The 17,771-nt window shown below is 42.4% G+C and overlaps 1 protein-coding gene across 1 annotated transcript in view; it reads right to left on the bottom strand.

Moving 5' to 3' along the window:
• Positions 1-2,415: 2,415 nt before the first annotated feature.
• The window catches only part of tspan18b (tetraspanin 18b), a 33,467-nt gene continuing 18,111 nt past the window's right edge, over positions 2,416-17,771 (bottom strand). Inside the window, exons 2-9 of the mRNA XM_034204959.1 lie at positions 16,802-16,880; positions 8,826-8,921; positions 7,529-7,723; positions 7,191-7,265; positions 6,990-7,088; positions 6,556-6,732; positions 5,777-5,860; positions 2,416-3,262 (exon numbers count right to left, since the gene is read on the bottom strand). Coding sequence (XP_034060850.1) covers positions 3,215-3,262; positions 5,777-5,860; positions 6,556-6,732; positions 6,990-7,088; positions 7,191-7,265; positions 7,529-7,723; positions 8,826-8,921; positions 16,802-16,804 — 777 coding nt within the window. The 5' untranslated portion in view covers positions 16,805-16,880 and the 3' untranslated portion in view covers positions 2,416-3,214. The remainder of the gene's footprint in view (positions 3,263-5,776; positions 5,861-6,555; positions 6,733-6,989; positions 7,089-7,190; positions 7,266-7,528; positions 7,724-8,825; positions 8,922-16,801; positions 16,881-17,771) is intronic.

The following is a 17,771-nucleotide window of genomic DNA, read 5'->3' as shown; positions in this document are numbered from 1 at the left end:
GAGTTTATAACAAATCCCTTTTAACTTGTTTTGCGTTTGAGTCACACGGGCTGTGCAAGCAAACAAAGCTCAACAGAAACAGAAATGCATAGTGAACATCGTACTTACATTCATCAGGTGGACAGAGACACGACTCCAAGTCAATGTTTTCCAATGAACGTGAAACATTTGTTTATAAAACGTCAGATTTAACATCTTTACAGGTGGACAGGTCGACTGGCCCAGATGAATTGGACGACAGCATCCATCTTGTTTGATGTTTTCCCGCCTCCTAGTGGCCAACAGCTCCAACAGCACTACATTTAATAAAACGATTCATTCAGCCAACATCTCTTGAAACTGGTCTGTGTAGTTGAGTCAGCATTAGGTTTGCATATTCACATGAAAACATAACATAGTTAATTTAAAGCACATTTGCCATTAGTCCCCAGGCTAATTCTGAGCAGTGAGCATGGCAGCAGCTATCAGAGTAACCAGCTGACAAATTAAGAAAAACAATTACCGAAGAGAGAAAGCATTACAGGCCACATATAGCCTACTGTAGGCCTACCTATATTTAATTTTCCTCCCTAGTGTTTTTCCTCACATGTCAAAAGAACGTTGGACTGTTAAATTGTTCAGAAAGCATACATGTTGCTGCTGTGAACAAAGTGGGAGCTTGAGCTCTGTCAGATTATTTAGTTTTTAGTTTAGGCCTCCTTTACACTATACGTGCCACAATCTTGACAGGTTTATACAACCAACATCTGAAATGTTTAGACATGTTTTTCTTTGTTTATTCTAGTGAAAGTGTCTTCTGTGAAACCACTTCTTGAAAATCAGGGGCACATTTTCTACTTTCAAAAATCTGTTACTTCGCCATATGATGGTTTGGCATCTCCACACTCGGAACCATAGTTTATTAATTCTTTCTTTATTTTGTCTTAAATTATCATGGATTTTTCTTGCAGGAAAATAATCAATACGGTAATACATTCAATGGGAAATTGAGTCCATTATCACAATAACACCAAGAGCCATACATACGTGCAGGGCCGGCCCTCGGCATAGGCAGTATAGGCGAATGCTAAGGGCGTCAACCCATAGGGGGCGCCGAAAATTGGGGAGAATTTTTTTTTTTACAATTTCCCGATTTTGAATCAACAAAATACATCTTATTATCTTATACTAACAGAACTACGCCTATATTGCGTACAGCGCCCATAAACTATGGCACACCCCCCGCCCCAAAATCAAGTTGAACTGCGCCAGCCCCAGTAAAAACCAGAGGTTTATGTGAAATTGTTCTTTTTTTGAAATAATGGTTTTAGTGTGCAATTATAGGTTTTAATTTTGTATTTGTGTTCATTTAAAATAAATCAAACTCCCAAAAAACGTACACAGCTTCTGTGTGCTTTTTGGAATTTACTGTGTAAGCGGTCGCAGGGGGGAGAGCTTTAGAGAGCTCTCTCCTGAAAGACTGAGCGGCTCTGATAACCTCAGCTCAGTGAGGTAAAGGCACACCTTTATATGATCATTATAGTTATAAAAAAATAAAAGAATAGGTAAAAAACAGGTATAAAATACTATATGACGGTACAAAAAAGTTGTTATTAATAAACAAGAATACAGTTTGAAAGGGGAGTGATTTGTAAAATATCCATAAAGAAAAAGAAAATCTGCTTACAGTTCTGTTTCATATGGGAGAGATGTATCCATAGATTTCCTAATGTTGCTCTCAAAGTGCAACAGATTGATGCTTTTAACTTCAAAATTAAAAAAAAGTCTTCCCAGGGGAGCATGCCACCGGACCCCCCTAGAGGAGGTGAGGTGAGGTCCCACCCCCCCCCACTTAAATCATGTTCAAATGGATAGGAAACAAAATACAGTTGCACACATTTTGTGTCCATATCTTTCTGTTTTGGTGGTCATGCCACAACCGTGCACGCGCGAGTCATAGTGAGTGTCTGCATTTGGGGGAAGGGGGGGGCCACCAGCTAAAATCTAGCCTAGGGCAGCAAATTGGTCAGGTCCGTCCCTGCATACGTGGACTATAATCACATTTTATAATGCTTTGGCTCATCAATATATTAAGTCAGATTTTGTGTTTCAATACTTCAAATGTCAAAAAAGTGCAGCAGAGATGAATGATTTGCTTTAAGATAGATCAAACGCTAAGGCCACAAGGCTGCAACAAATAGCAATAGATTATTTTATGGGGCTTGAAAAAAGTGTTTAAGCTTTGTTTTTCTCCTAAAATCAGAACGTTTTTGTTCTCCCTCTTATAAAATTGAAGCAATTAAATCTGTTAATAATGAATAAAACTGCTGGATATTGATTACCATGTCGACAACACTACACTTAAGGATAATTGTATTTATGAACATGATCTGAAATTGTGTTGGCAGTGTGAGAAGTAAATAAAACACAAGGACAGTCATTTAGAATGCCATTTATGTCATTGACTTTTCAAGAATCTAATACAAATGCATACACATACATTTCACCACCTAAAACCACATTATAACCACTACTGCAGTAAACAGCACCATACAGATAGAAAAAGAATCAGAGGTTGGCTTTCAAAGCTTAGGAGGGGTCATTAAGAGCCTCGAGCTCACATGCTCACAAACTATTTCATACACATTCAAAAAGAGCATCCAGTATGTACACAAACACACACCCACACACACTCACTCACACACAGGGCTTATGTAACACAGCATTATAGAAGCGTGGCTGTATAAAAGGCATATTAAGGGAGGAAGAGGGAGTGTTACAGTATACAGTATGAGCAGGAAAAGGGAAACAGCCAAAGTGTACATAACACACATTTTTTTTTACAGTTAAGCCAACTTTACTTAATATAAATATTCTTCATCCAAAAGTCAGTGCAGTGCCTTCTGCTCAGGCTTCACCTGGTCCTCATGCCGTGTCCACTTTACACCCAGTCTGTGCTAGACCTGGTCCAAAAGAATTACTGTTTCCACTTTACACACAAATCTTTTTACATCAGTTTTGTCTCCCACTTTCTCTATGATTTATGTGTGTGTGTATACGTGTTGTTTTGGCACCCAGTACCTCAAAAGTCCAGCTGTGAAGTACAAGAGTTTGAGAGTTTGTTTTTCTAACAATTAGCCAATAGAAAAGGAGATCAACAAATTTACAAATGTCCATTTTGTTCTTTTCTCCTGAATTCCCTTTTTAGAAAAAGAAGTTCACAGGTGGAGCAGCTCTATTGGATTCCCCTGAAGAGACACATCGCAAAGACCATGGCAAAGAGCTGAGGAAGGAAGAACATTATTATTATTAACAAGGAGAAGAGACATACGGTTGTCTTTCAAAATTGTGACATGCATGTGAAACCAGCAGCAGTATAGTTCTCACACTCTGGATTACTATTTCCTTTGTGTTAACAGCAATAAATGGACTCAAGTTTGTATTTACTAGGAAACACAAAACAGTAAATATATATTTTTTCTAATTTCATTATTATCTTAAAATGAATGGCACCTCAGAAAAATGTGAATAAAACGTGATCTTGTTATAGACTGAGGCTGAAGTCGAATAGTCCATTTAGCTTAGGAACCTTCCTAACGGAGTGAAATGACCCGGAAGTCCCTCAGTGGCAGCCATGATAAGTGCCGTTCGAATTCTCTAGATGATAGGAAAGGAGGTTTCAAACTTCCTTTATAACCTCCTTTAGCTTAGGAACCACTGGAACTCCCTTGACGAAAGGAGAGGAGAAAATTCTGCCCCACAATGCCTTGCAGCCGCAGCATTTGCCGTCACACAACAGTCGGCCGTTCACGGAAACAACCGATTATGACCGAGAAATTATATCATGAAAGTTACGGTGCTTATTAAGCATTTTAAAACGTATGTGGTAAGTTGCCAAAGTGCTTTGTTTTTGAACGTTCATCAGTATTATAATCAAAAAGAGAAATATGAACGTTAGTTTTTACTGAAATGATCAAATAAAGTCAACATTTCACAGTGTTTACTGAGCTGTGTGGGGTTTGTTCAACTTTTAAAAGATGTTTGAATGGTGATATACACAGTGATAGATGTTAAGGACTAACGTTTATAATAAATACATCTATATTGATTTTAAGATATTTTCATAGTTCATACAATCATACGTATTGGGATCATTTGTATTAATGTGGACCGGAGGGAGAGGGTGACGAGCATAAGTTTCACTTTCCTTTTTTATTTCAATTCCAACTTTGGTCATGAAGAATATGTTTCTCTGTTGTCCGTTCATAAAGCATAAAGCAACAGCATCAGAGCACGGTGCAGAGTCTCTAGATGAGTTTACAGTAGTCCCTCGTTCTTATTGAACATCCATGTTGTAGTCCGCTGTATAGAAAACTGTAGTTTCCATAGTTTCCCCACAGCAGCAGACGCACATTTATGACGTCTGCTGGCGCATCATAAACACGTCGGAGGTCAAAGGATAGACGATAGACGTTAGGAGCTGATTTTTGGATTATCCGACCGCAACCTGAGACTGAGGTTGCGGTCGGATAATCCAAAAATCAGCTCCTAACGTCTAACCCTATCGTCTATTCCTTGACCTCTGAGTGAAACGTCACGGGGTTAAGGGATAGTGGATAGGAGAATTCAAAAGGATTTAGGAGAAGAGACCGCGGTACTTTAGAGAATCCGACTGCACTTTCACTATCCAACGTGTTTATGATGCGCCAGCGGATGTCATGAATGTGCGTCTGCTGCTGTGGGGAAACTATGGAAACTACAGTTTTCTATACAGCGGAAACCAACATGGATGTATAATAAGAACGAGGGACTACTGTAAACTCATCTAGAGACTCTGCACCGTGCTCTGATGCGGTTGCTTTATGCTTTATGAACGTGAACAACAGAGAAATATATTCTTCATGACCAAAGTTGGAATATAAATAAAAAAGGAAACTGAAACGTATGCTCGTCACCCTCTCCCTCCGGTCCACATTAATACAAATGATCCCAATACGTATGATTGTATGAACTATGAAAATATCTTAAAATCAATATAGATGTATTTATTATAAACGTTAGTCCTTAACATCTATCACTGTGTATATCACCATTCAAACATCTTTTAAAAGTTGAACAAACCCCACACAGCTCAGTAAAGACTGTGAAATGTTGACTTTATTTGATCATTTCAGTAAAAACTAACGTTCATATTTCTCTTTTTGATTATAATACTGTTGAACGTTCAAAACAAAGCACTTTGGCAACTTACCACATACGTTTTAAAAAGCTTAATAAGCACCGTAACTTTCATGATATAATTTCTCGGTCATAATCGGTTGTTTCCGTGAACGGCCGACTGTTGTGTGACGGCAAATGCTGCGGCTGCAAGGCATTGTGGGGCAGCATTTTCTCCTCTCCTTTCGTCAAGGGAGGTCCAGTGGTTCCTCAGCTAAAGGAGGTTATAAAGGAAGTTTGAAACCTCCTTTCCTTTCATCTAGAGAATCCGAACGGCACTTATCATGGCTGCCACTGAGGGACTTCCGGGTCATTTCACTCCATTAGGAAGGTTCCTAAGATAAATGGACTATTCGACTTCAGCCTTAGAATCTTATCTATGTTCCTGTAGCACCAAGTCTCACCACTAGATGGAGATGTTCCCATACAAAGGGCTTTTGAAGAACACTAGACATATTCAGGAAAATATCCTCAGCCTAATGCAGAATTCCTCATTTCTAAAATGAATATTCACATCACTGGAGAGACAAAGAAAAGGCTGCATATGTGATAAATCTACTCAAATGAAAAACCTTCATACCTCAATGGTCAGCACCACAATGGCAAGCGCTCCAGCCACATAGATGTACAGTTCGAAGTAGTCAACAACTGCAGAGTAACAGCCCTGAGGACACACAAAGAAGCGACGATCAGCAGGGAAATCAATCGGCTATAAACTTTCAGAATTACAGCGACAATTAAAGTAACATCACAGCTTTAATTGAGGGAGACTCTGAACAAAGGCCTGTTTGAATGAGAGGGAAACAGGGCTCCAAAGCCTCAATGCCTGTTAATGAGGGCTCTTTGTGTGAGTGAACAGAGAGAGACACACATTGTGGGACATCTCTCATTGTTCTTGTGGTTTAAAGAGACAACAGGTGGAGAGTGTGGTAAAAGCCTCTTCCTATCAGCTTCCACTGTAATTACATTTCACTCTAAGGCTTTCTTTACACAGATGGAAGCTGGGATATGGGTGTGTATGTGTGCAACTGTGAAGCACAGCTAATTTTCACATATTCATACAATCATTATCCTCTATCCTTGCACACACATATACGCTTCTTGAAAATTCAAATGTTCCAATATATGCACACGTACACAAACACATACATACACTGGTGTCTCCACACTATAACACATAGTAAGATGGTCTCCCATGACACCCAAGAGCACTAATCAGCAATGGAGAAGTCTGAAAGTCCCTGGATGTCACCCCTCAATTGTCTCCCGCTCTAATTAAGGCTGGAGGTGGTTTGGAAGGAGGGAGAAAGAGAGAGGACATGCGAGAGAGAAGGTGTCGTAGTAGATGTCAGAACTTACCTTGTTATTGCGGAACATCATATTGCCCAATAAGCACTGCTCCTTGTTGATATAGGCCAACTCCCCGGTCTGACTGGCACGCTGGCAGCAGGCTTCTGGCACCATATGATTTTGGTTGATCATCCTGAACAGACTGTCCTTAAAATCCTCTGGGCTGTTCACCCCACAGCAGTCAAACTAATGGGAGGAGAGGAGAGAATAGGAGAAGAAACCCTTATTTCTGAGTGCCTGTTTGTGCACTGGCCTGTGGTCCACTGTATGCGTGTAACAACCTAGCATGAATATTGACCTAAATGTCTAGGGGTTTTATGTATAAAATATAGCCTCTTGAGGCCAGGCTGAAACGTTCCTGTTTCCACATACTGTTGGAGAAAGCAATGAGAATGAGTTGGTAAAAGCTACAAAGCTGTTTGCCATGTGTGCGGAGGCCTTACTGTATTCATGACGGCGTTCCATGTTGAGGTGAAGACATCAGTGTTGTTGTAGCCCTGGTAGTGTCTCTTCAGCTCCTTGGTGAAGTACTCTCTGGTCAGCTAAAGGAAATAGCCGGCGAGAGCACAGGTTAGTGTCACCACAGGGAGGATATCTGTTTCTTTCACATCAGAGAAGTTGAGGTGAGTGCTGAGGAGACTTACATGCTCCCGGAAAATGAAGGCCAGGATGGCAGCAGCCAGCTCTGCTAGGAAGATGAGGAGGATGAGCATGAAGAACTGCAAAAAGACAAACCAAAAAAGAGAGAGTTGGACACGGTGGATGAGTGGCAGAAATATTCAGTCAGTAAAAATCACATTCTGGCTGTGCCCGCTTCACTTAGCATTAACTATGCATGAGGCCTGTGGCACAAAGACAAATAGAAAAGCATTTTGCTCTTTTGGCTTGACAGTCCCAAAACTGACAGACAGAATAATCAACACATATGCACACAAACAGGATCAGTTACAGGACTACGTTTTGAATTTGTCGGCTAACTCACAAAGAGGAGCAGACACTTGTTTTCGCGGATGGCTCCACAACAGCCGAGGAAGCCCAGGAGGAAGAGCATGCCTCCCATGCCCAGGATGATGTAGACACCAGTGAATAACAGGGGGTTCGCTGCGACAATTTCTCTGAACCCTGTGGGGTCCACCAGTACCCACACTCCCACTCCCAGGAGGAAAGAGCCCCCCAGCTAATGGAGAAAAGGGAAAGAAGACAAGAGTTAGACAAAACAGGAACTGACTGCATTTTAAAAATTTATGGGAATGCAGTCGGTATCCCCGGTGGCACACAAAACATTCAACAAGATGTCATATAATGGAAAATAAATGTGTGCTTTTTGCTGGAAAAAATACCAGCAATGCAAATCTCTAAAAGGTTGGGCGAGAGCTGACGGCAGATAAAAGGCTAGAAATCTACAGAGCCATAATGCCTCAGTGGGGGGTTGGTGAAGATATCTATCCTACTTTAACTAACCCCCCAGCCTGCTAAAGAAATGCACATCACTGCAGCCTCCATTCTCTCCATCCTCCCTTTCACTAAAACCCTATCTGCCGCCACTGTGGGGTGACTCATGTGATTAAGGAAAGAAGGTATTGAGGTAGGGGGTGGAAGAGATCTAAGCTTGACACACTTCCACTACAATCCCCTCCTTCCTGTCACAGGGAGGGACCTGGGTTTCAACAAATGAACACCACTTCTATTAGAGGAAGAGGCGATGGCGTGAGGAGAGGAGGAAGCCATTTTGAAAGCTCATTGGGTTTGATAAAAGGCTGTTGTGTGTCATTAATGTCGGTAGAGAGAAACAATCGGATGTCAGTGCAAAACAGTGGTTGTTATTGAGTGATTCTAACAGTCAAGTTCATTCTTTGCTCTGCTGGTTGCATTATTACCCCGGCCTTGAACAACTGCGTCTGACTAGAGTCTCTAAACGGTTTGGTTGCGCTTAATAAAGCAGGAAAAGAGACAAACCTTCTTACTTAGACCCTCCCCCCCTTTACAGGCTCAGACTAACAGGATTACCCTTGATTGTCTGATCAGGACTGATAAACTCAGGTGCCACTCACAAACTCTTCATGGCACGGTGCGCCTCAGATGTGTGTCAGCACACTAAAATCTAATCAAAAGAGAATTTGATAGAATCAAGATTGCCTCCCTTTAATGAAATGCAAATGTGGCTCCATTAGTCAGTCAGTAAGGGGGCAGCCAAAAACCCATTTCAAATCATTAGATTGACACTAACTTCAGAGATTGCCAGATTAAGAGTCACAGAGAAAGAGATGAAAAATACTTACAAAGATGAGGAAATTGAAGACAAACATGAGGTACTTGATGCAGCTCAGACAGTCCCCCTCCATGGTTGTCCCCCGCGCTGAAGCCTCTCCCTGCCCCTGAAAGAAACAACATAAACATTAAACAGGCCACTTAATGAATCCTGGCAAATGCTCACAGTATTCCCATTCTGCTGCATTCTGGATAGGCATTCATGAACCTGCCAAGAAAATAATACTCTGCAAAAACCTGCTCACATGTTTAATGAGTTCTCACACACACACACACACACACACACACACACACACACACACACACACACACACACACACACACATACACACACACACACACACACACACACACACCACACACACACACACACACACACACACACACACACACACACACACACACACACACACACACACACACACACACACACACACACACACACACACACACACACACACACACACACACACACACACACACACACACACACACACACACACACACACACACACACACACACACACACACACACACACACACACACACACACACACACACACACACACACACACACACACACACACACACACACACACACACACACACACACACACACACACACACACACACACACACTTGGTCCAATTTCAGCTGAAAATCCTTGTTCTACCCCCTCAGGCGCACGGTATCAGCTATAGTCTCTCAGCAATCCCTAAGTAACTACAAGTTTGGGCGACACAATGTCAACCCAACCTGACACAACTCATCTCACCACACACCGTGACAACTTATGTAATTTTAAAACGTGCTTTCCCCTATCAGCACTTCCTATCTTTGGACAGATGGGGTCCTCGGGTTCAGAATGACTCAAGGGGCTGTCTATCTCAGAGCGTTTTAAGGATATGAGTCCTGACTGGGGCTCAATGTGCATTAACGGTCAACATATGGCCTTTACCATGGAGCTTCTTCTACTTAATGTAATGAGAGGTAGGAGCCCTGTGCTCCCATCAGCCAGCCGCTATCTGACATAAACACACTTTCCCTGATGAGGGCCCGTCCTGGAGGCACTCCTGCCTAATGAATAATGCCTCTCCAGCATTAGGAGACAACATAGGGGCCTCAGTATCCCTGACCCTTTATACCTACATATCTTTGATGCACCACAAAGCCTTCACTGAAGCATTTGTTTAACTTACAAAGCTTGAAATGAACAAGATTTTTGCCTCAGGGAGGATGGGAATTGTCTAAGGAATCATCTCTATATAATATGCAAAACTGAAGAATAAAAAAAATCCATTGGGAGGATATAATTGCAGTCTCAGTGATAGAAGAAAATTAATTATTTGGCAGAAACGAATCGACACTCTCTGCTTTGTAGTTGTGATTATTAATTAGCTCTCCCATAGTGATAGCCAAGATTGAGGCTGCGTAACAAGCGGATTAAAAGGTGACTTCTCTGAGGAATTGTAAATAGGTTTACGGAACCAGGCAGCCCGACACTGTCATCTCAAATTGAAAACTAAAAAGTCGAAATGCATTTTTGTCCACTTCTTTTGTCTGTGCTTTGCTGCACGTCCGTCAGATATAATCTCATAATCTTCAGGCAGTCTCTCCGATGTGTGAGGTGCTGTCACTCCTCTGGGCGCTCTGTCTGCTTCTCTGAGGCGCCGCTGTAGCTGTGGTTATGATCGACGCAAACTTTGATTCCTGTCCGTCTTTGAAGGACCCCTATTGTCACTCAAATGTAATTCAGCCTTGACCATCTCGGAAATTCACATTTTTAGGTGAAACAACTCTCACTGTATTTAACATGAACTGCTCCATTGCATGCTGCAAATTTCACAGAGGCATGGCAATTGTGGGAATAAGAAAGTTGTGACCCATATATTTTCCTGGTCTGTTTTTCTTTTATTATGGTGTGCTTGCACCGGTTTCTTTTTCGTCCTGAATCTAATTTCAATGTGATATGAGCCAACAGTTTTTTTGTCTTATTGTAGGCTTGTGTAAGTTGCCGTGACAATAAAATTAAACAAAACTGAAGAAGGCGGTCTTTGTCTGCTGTGGGAGCGAGCTAACGTAGAATGAGAACATTTCCCTCCCTCACCAGCCTGAGAGCTTATTATTTTTTCCTCTCCTCCTTTCCTCCCCAGACCCAAGGAAATTGATTTAAAGCTATGGTTTAACACCTCCCCTAAATCATAATGATATGCTTAGGTATTGATCACCCTCCTTGTGGTACTCTGAGAGCAACCAGCAGCCTCGTAGCCCGGGATGGATTTGAATTAACCCCCCCTTCCTAAGCCCCACTGAAACGCCTAATAAGGGCACAGGGGGTCTTAATTGAGATTTGCATACACTATATTCACAGGGAAAAGCATAAAAAAATACCCTTTCTCAGCCCTCCTGCTCTGCACTGTTAGTCCTGGGCCCCTCTGAAGAGTTCGACTGTATTTATTGGAGCAGGGGATGAAGAGGCGGAATAAGGAGGGGGAGGAAGGGGAGGCAAAAGTTGGATGGAAAAACTCTCAGGGCTCAGCTCAGATCTCATTCTCCAAACAAAATGTCTGATTTCTCTTCCAGCTTCACCCTTTAGCTCTTCGCTCCCATCACAGGGTCAACCGAACTGTCAGATGTGGAGCCAATTTTCTCTTCTACATTAAAATGCATTGGATGCTTAAGATTGAAGTGCAATATACAGACCTTTCCCAGCTCCAAATAACAAGCCCATGGTGCAAACCAGCAAAGTATAAATCAAACTGCCACAGAGACCCTAGAGAAAGTGCAGAATAAACAAACTGGTCTTTCCCTATGAGTCCCATGGGATCGCTGGACCTCATCGATCAAAGGCCAGCTGTAGTGATCAGACCTCTAAGTTTCTCTGAATATTCTGCAGAGTGCATTATGTAGACAAGGGAAACGCGGTTCACACCCCAGGAGCTGCGTGTCTTACAACAACATCGACAAATGACCACTATAGATTATAGGCAGATCTTCCTCAGGTGTGCTGCTCTGCTTAGCCAGCAATGTGTCAAGATAAGGAGTCGTGTGGCATTGTGTTTGTATTGACTATAGCAAAAAATAACCATTAAAAACAAACAAAACCCAAAGCAGTGAAGGAGACAGCACTGCTATATTTGCAGACAATGTGTTTGTTAGCTGGGAAATTGTATGGACGTCCTCAATCTGACAATCTAAGAGGCAGTATTTGCCCTGAGGTATCCAGTAAATGCCAACTCCATCTACATCTGCAGCCTCTCTTGTTACTGACATCATGAAAGGCCACACGGTTCTTAGATCCCTTTGTTTACTCTTGGCAGACATCAATCCACAGCCTGCTTGGGCCGTGGAGCCAGGCATGGTTGAGTTTGATAGTGGATTAATGAGCAGTGATCCTAAATTATCCTCACAGTACCGACAGAAGCCAGAGCTCTGTAATGAGGGCAACCCCGTCTGACCTACATTCTTCTCAGTATGAATATGAGGAATTATGACACATTCACACAGGCCTGTTTTTGTGCTAAACTCCAGAGGTATGTTTCACCGGCGTCTTCACTATCATCCCTGATGGTCCTGTTAGCTCACTGTGGTTAAGAGATAAGAAAGACATAGGACTACATTAAGAGTACTCCTTATATAAATAGGACACCCTTGGGTTGTTCTCTTTGAAGTTGACACGATTAATGAAGTGAGTCCATATTCCCCTGCTTCACCGGCCACCGCCCCGGACAAATGCATCAGCACGACAAGGACACTGCGTCTGCTCCTCGCCAAACTGTCGCCACCATCCAACCCCCCACCAACCAGCCAGTTCACTTCATCTTGAGCGTGAGCCTGCATAAAAAGTAACCATTAATATTAAGGCCCTGTTGAGAGTGTAAGGGTTGGAGCTTGACCCTTTTAAATGCCGTTGACCCTCTAAATGATCACCTAGTTGAACCCTCTGGGAGGCACATTTCGTCCTCTGGCGCCCTGGTGCAGTGCGAGCAGGTGTGTGTTTTTCATCTACTGTATGCCACTCTAAAGCTCTCCCCCCGGGGTGCGCTAATACCCTCTGACAATGACACTAAGGGAACACACACATGCCAGATCAGCCCTAATCTCAATTAAAATCCCATTTTCATATTTCTCCATGACTTCCTAAATCAGCCGCAGCAAGTAAACATCCCAACATCCGAATAAAGACTGCTCTCCTCTGGCAGAGAGCAGGGCTCCCCTGAGGCGCACCATGTCCCTTAATGAACCTCCAATTAGGAAAGAGTGAGCCCTGGGCTGTGCTGTCACACGAGGAGCTTTGAAGTGTACTGAATGCTAAGCAGCTATAGCACCGATGCTGCTTTAGAGGGCATGCAGCTTGCAGACAACAGTGAACAACCACAAAGACAAAGTGTACGAAAGTAGCTCAAAGGCGACCGGGCGAACAGTGTGTGTGGGTTTAGCTCACACAGAAAGCACAGCGCAGAAAAACAGCCGGGTTGGAAAGTTGGACGAACTGCTAGACTTGAGGCAAATGTCCTAATGTTGGTTAGATGCTCTGGTGCAGACGTTGAAATGCTCTACCCTCAGACCGGCTAAGCTTAATGAGTTTTCACAGTGCATATAAAGGATTGGCAAAAATGATCTGCTTCTGCACATTGCTAGTTCACCACAAAAAAAAGAAGTCTCTGATGAATTTGCTCTGCCTTGCAATGCCATTTATCATTTCAGACCATTGTTGCAATACGTGCAGTGAATACATAGCAGTTCTTATCTGTTCCTGAGAGTGGCGCTCTCCTGACCCATTCAGTTTGGAAATGAGATTGCGTGAACCCCCGAGAGCAGAAGTCCTCTGACCAGGCAGCTGGCACACTCCTGAACAAAAGGCTGATTAACAGAAAAGGCTCCCAAAACTGAACAAATGCACAGTCAGAAACTCACTGACCATGTGTTGTCAACTGCACTGCAGGCCACATTCTTGACATCCCAGCTGGGCATACGTCCAGCTGTTCGCTCAGTACTAACAGTTGCTCATACTTATACACTGGAATCGATTCTCCAGCCGCTTAGATAAGACAGAGTGGAGGGGGGGAAGGGCCTCGATAGCTTCTTGGTTAACTCGGGCAGCCGACATGTGATTGAGAAGAGGAGAAGAGTTTGGTTTATTTTGAACACTAGTGTGTGTGTGTTCCCGCTCAAAGCAGAGATTCTCACTTAATTGTGTTGCCACCTCAATCTGGCTGAGTGTAGATATAAACTGGCTCCGCAGGCTGGATCAATACCAGACTCAGGCACATGGTCAATGATGCATTGATCCCCTTGAGTTCAGGCCCTTAGTCCTGTGGTTGTCGGGCAGTGAGGGCATGTGGTAGTGACACACAATGAACACATAAACACCTAACCGTCTACTTCATCTCAGCTCTGTTTTTTCCCACAGGACGCCTTGGAGGATGAAATATTGCTGTTGGGGCTTTCCAGAAAAATTAGCTCTAACTCAATTCAAAACCAAATGCTCGATAATTACCATGAGGACAACAGGGATAATTATTTTCCTGAATCTTGTATTTCTGCCTTTTTCTCTGCAAGTTGCCGCCAGAATCCTCTTCTCATGTCAGGGTCACGAGGAGTTGAATCAATACCAGTTGGACAAAAAGTTTGCAAGCCAATCAATAATCTCACCAACTCTAGTGTTGTGGACCCTCAGGCAAGAGACAATTAAAATGTTAGTGGTGTTCTCTCCGGACCTTGTTTTAAACCGTTCTAGTCAAGGCTATTGTCTTTGCCAAATCTCCATATAAAGCGAGTTTACATCACAGATGGCCTCGGCAGAAGTAAACAATGTCAGATTTAACAAAAATAGACAGCACTTTCAGCCTCAGGGGACTCGACACAAAAGGAAACTTAGGAGGGTAAACATGAGCAGAATCACTTAATACACACACAAGTGCTTGAATGTCACCAAATCCGCACAATGGACACAAGCATATGCATAAAACAAATAATCAAGAGTTGACTTTCTGACGGCTCCAATACACAATGTTGGGAAATCTGCCATGGGTTGTTTTTAGCAGATTTTGGAAACTCTTCAGCCCTCCAATAAGGACTCTGGTCTCCAAGGCAACCCGGATATGTGGTGAGAGTGGCCTTTGTCTGCAGATCAGTATTTGGCATCGCCACTTAGCAGTAGTTCCTGTTAGAAAACAAAGGGGAGCAGGGCCGAGCACTTTACGACTGGGAGACAGCCTGGCCAGCCATTTGTCTAATGAGCAATCACTCACACCCTGTTGCAAGGCCATATGTTAGTTTGAATTCAGCTAGTTCCCCTCTGTGGTACATTTCATCACTTTCTGATGATGACTTTGTGAAAGAAAACTCAAATCTGAACCTTTATACAGTCAACACAAGTTCAACAAAGGAGAAACAGCAAAAGGAACAGTGTAACCTCCTTTTTCTTACACGCACAATGCAGGGATTAAAATAAAAGCCTCGAGGATCAAGCATGTGAATATTTGTGCCACAGATGAAAGAGATAACCTCATATACTGGAGGCCCCATTGCAAATAACAACTCCATAGAAATAAACCAAAAGTGTGTTAATGCCTGAACATGAACAGCAGCAGAAAATGCAGGATTCTTTGATCTCACCTTGCAATTTGCTGCAGCGGAGGCACCTTGTACTGTATGTGGTTATTAATGTAATTCTATGACTGTGAGACAGTGTGATTAAGGAGCAACCGGCTAACACCATGCTTGCTCTAAGCAATTATCAAAGACATTAAGAGGATTCCTTTGGTTTATTACAGGTTGGATCTTCTTCTCATTTATGTCTGACCAAATCATCTCACCACAAGGTCCATTTAGTTGTTCTGAGGCTTTAATTGTATCACGCACTCTTGCATATGGAGTTTGCCCCTTTGCAATTGTGTGAAAAAGGTTCATTTCCTTCTGACAGCTTCATTAACAGCTTTTTCTAAGGTGAAGAACTTTGCTCACTACCGTTTCAAAGCTTGAGAAGGCACTTTAATTCTTTATAATCTATACTAACTATGAAGACTCTGTAAAAAAAATGATATTCTGAAGTCATTAGAACTTTGTACGACGGGGCCAGAAACAGAAACATGTCAATGAGCCAAACATTTAGCCAGGGAATCAAAATCAAATTGTGAGCAGCAAATAAATGTTAGCCTTTAAACTGTTTTGGATGTTAATACCTAAACGTTTGGGTAATATATAAACATCTTGCATTTTTATTTTTCCTCCTTAACATTTGTTTCACACATACGGTCATCTGACTGTTCAGTTTCTTTCTCCGTTTTTTCAGCATGTTGTTGTGTTACTAACTCATTAAGTAAATACGATCTTATTCAAACATCTAAAAAAACAAGACTTTAATTGTTATAAACCTGAATTGTCCTTTAAGTCAGTTCTCATAAAATTCAAATGGATAAATATTCAGGTTATTATCTTAACTGTCACTTTCAGATGTAACACACATTTGTCTGCTTGGCTGCCTTTATGGTTATGTGCTATGACTGATTACAGCTGATGTGTCTGGGTCTAAACTCCCCTTTAACCTTTCAATCTATACATGTCTGCTGCTCAGCCGTGCCTGGCATACTAATATAACAAATGCCAATGCAAATCAGAATTCAACAAAGACCAGTGCTGGCCTGCTGTGGAGGGTAAAGGACAAAGGCACTTGTCTGCCTCTTCGCAGGACTGGCTTTACGCTCTGGCTTTCGCCCGCTCCGCGCCTCCTGTTGACGGCAACAATGGCTTTGCGCCTTTGCTGTCAGCATCTTCCTGAAAAGAGACTGTCAACAAGCGCTTTCTGCTGTTTCTCTCGCTGATTTAACGCGTGTCTGCTGGGGTACATCACTGCTGGATTTGGTGGGAATCATTCACATTACAGATGCTGAGAGCAGAAATGTGTTTCTTCACACTGAAGATAACAGTTATGGCTTCTCTTTAATACCATGTGTGTCTAGTTCTGGATAAAATAATACCATACCATGAGTATCTGCGTGTGCCTCCGTTCAGGTGAATCTGATTACTTCTCTCGGTTCTCCCTCCTCTCCTGTTTTCATGGGCTGTTGGACAGAAGCACAATGGAAGGAGCAGAGGTTACGACTGTGCAAATGAGATGAATAAACAGCGAGGCCACAGGACACAGAGGAATGGCACATCTGTCCTAATGTGCACAATTCATTAATGCAGAATAAGACAGAGATTGAAAAAAAACCCACAGAAAATAAAATTCTAGGACACTTTAAATGACAGAGTTTGCATTTATTATGTATGAAGCACTCGCTCCTAGCAGCGAGCTAATTTAAGACTGCTTCAGTGTTTTATGTGTGAATGTTTCACTGCTCAGCAGGAAGGCAAAAATGAATAAGGAAGAGAAAAAAAGGTATTGTCTTTAATAGCAGCAGTCCAGACGATGTTCTTGGCAGGTAAAACTTTAATATCTACCTTGAGGTGATTGAATGTGTGTATGCTCTTACTAAGTTAATTATCCTTTATTAGAAGACCCACCTCACCGCAGTCTCCTCATACCGCATGACCTTGATGAGTCTCTGCACTCATGCATAATTCACTAAAAGAAGAATACCTTGCTCTTCACTTGCCGTCTCAAACTGTCAATGAATTATGCGTCTCCTATCGACTGTGTCTAATGAGGAGAAACGCTTTAAACTTTTTCCTGTTTCCAAACTGTTTTGCCACGGGTGTCTCTTATAGCTGAAAATAATTAAATAGCAATGAGCACCAATTAAACTGCTCCAGCCTCAATGTGTAAAAATAGTCAGCAGCACTGTTTAGACTGACAACACTTTGGAGCTGGATTCAAAGCGTTGGCACAGACAACCAAAGCTTCAAATATGGTGAGAGCTGCCTACGGAGGCATGAACATAATGCAGCTCCAGCCACATTAGATGGTGATATTCAGACAGGCTATTCTCAGTCTGACAGGGACTCTGGAT

Source organism: Gymnodraco acuticeps, unplaced genomic scaffold (assembly GCF_902827175.1).
Source record: "Gymnodraco acuticeps unplaced genomic scaffold, fGymAcu1.1, whole genome shotgun sequence".
NCBI lineage: Eukaryota > Metazoa > Chordata > Actinopteri > Perciformes > Bathydraconidae > Gymnodraco > Gymnodraco acuticeps.
Note: the sequence above shows the minus strand (reverse complement) of the source record. Positions and strands in the feature narration are given on the sequence as shown.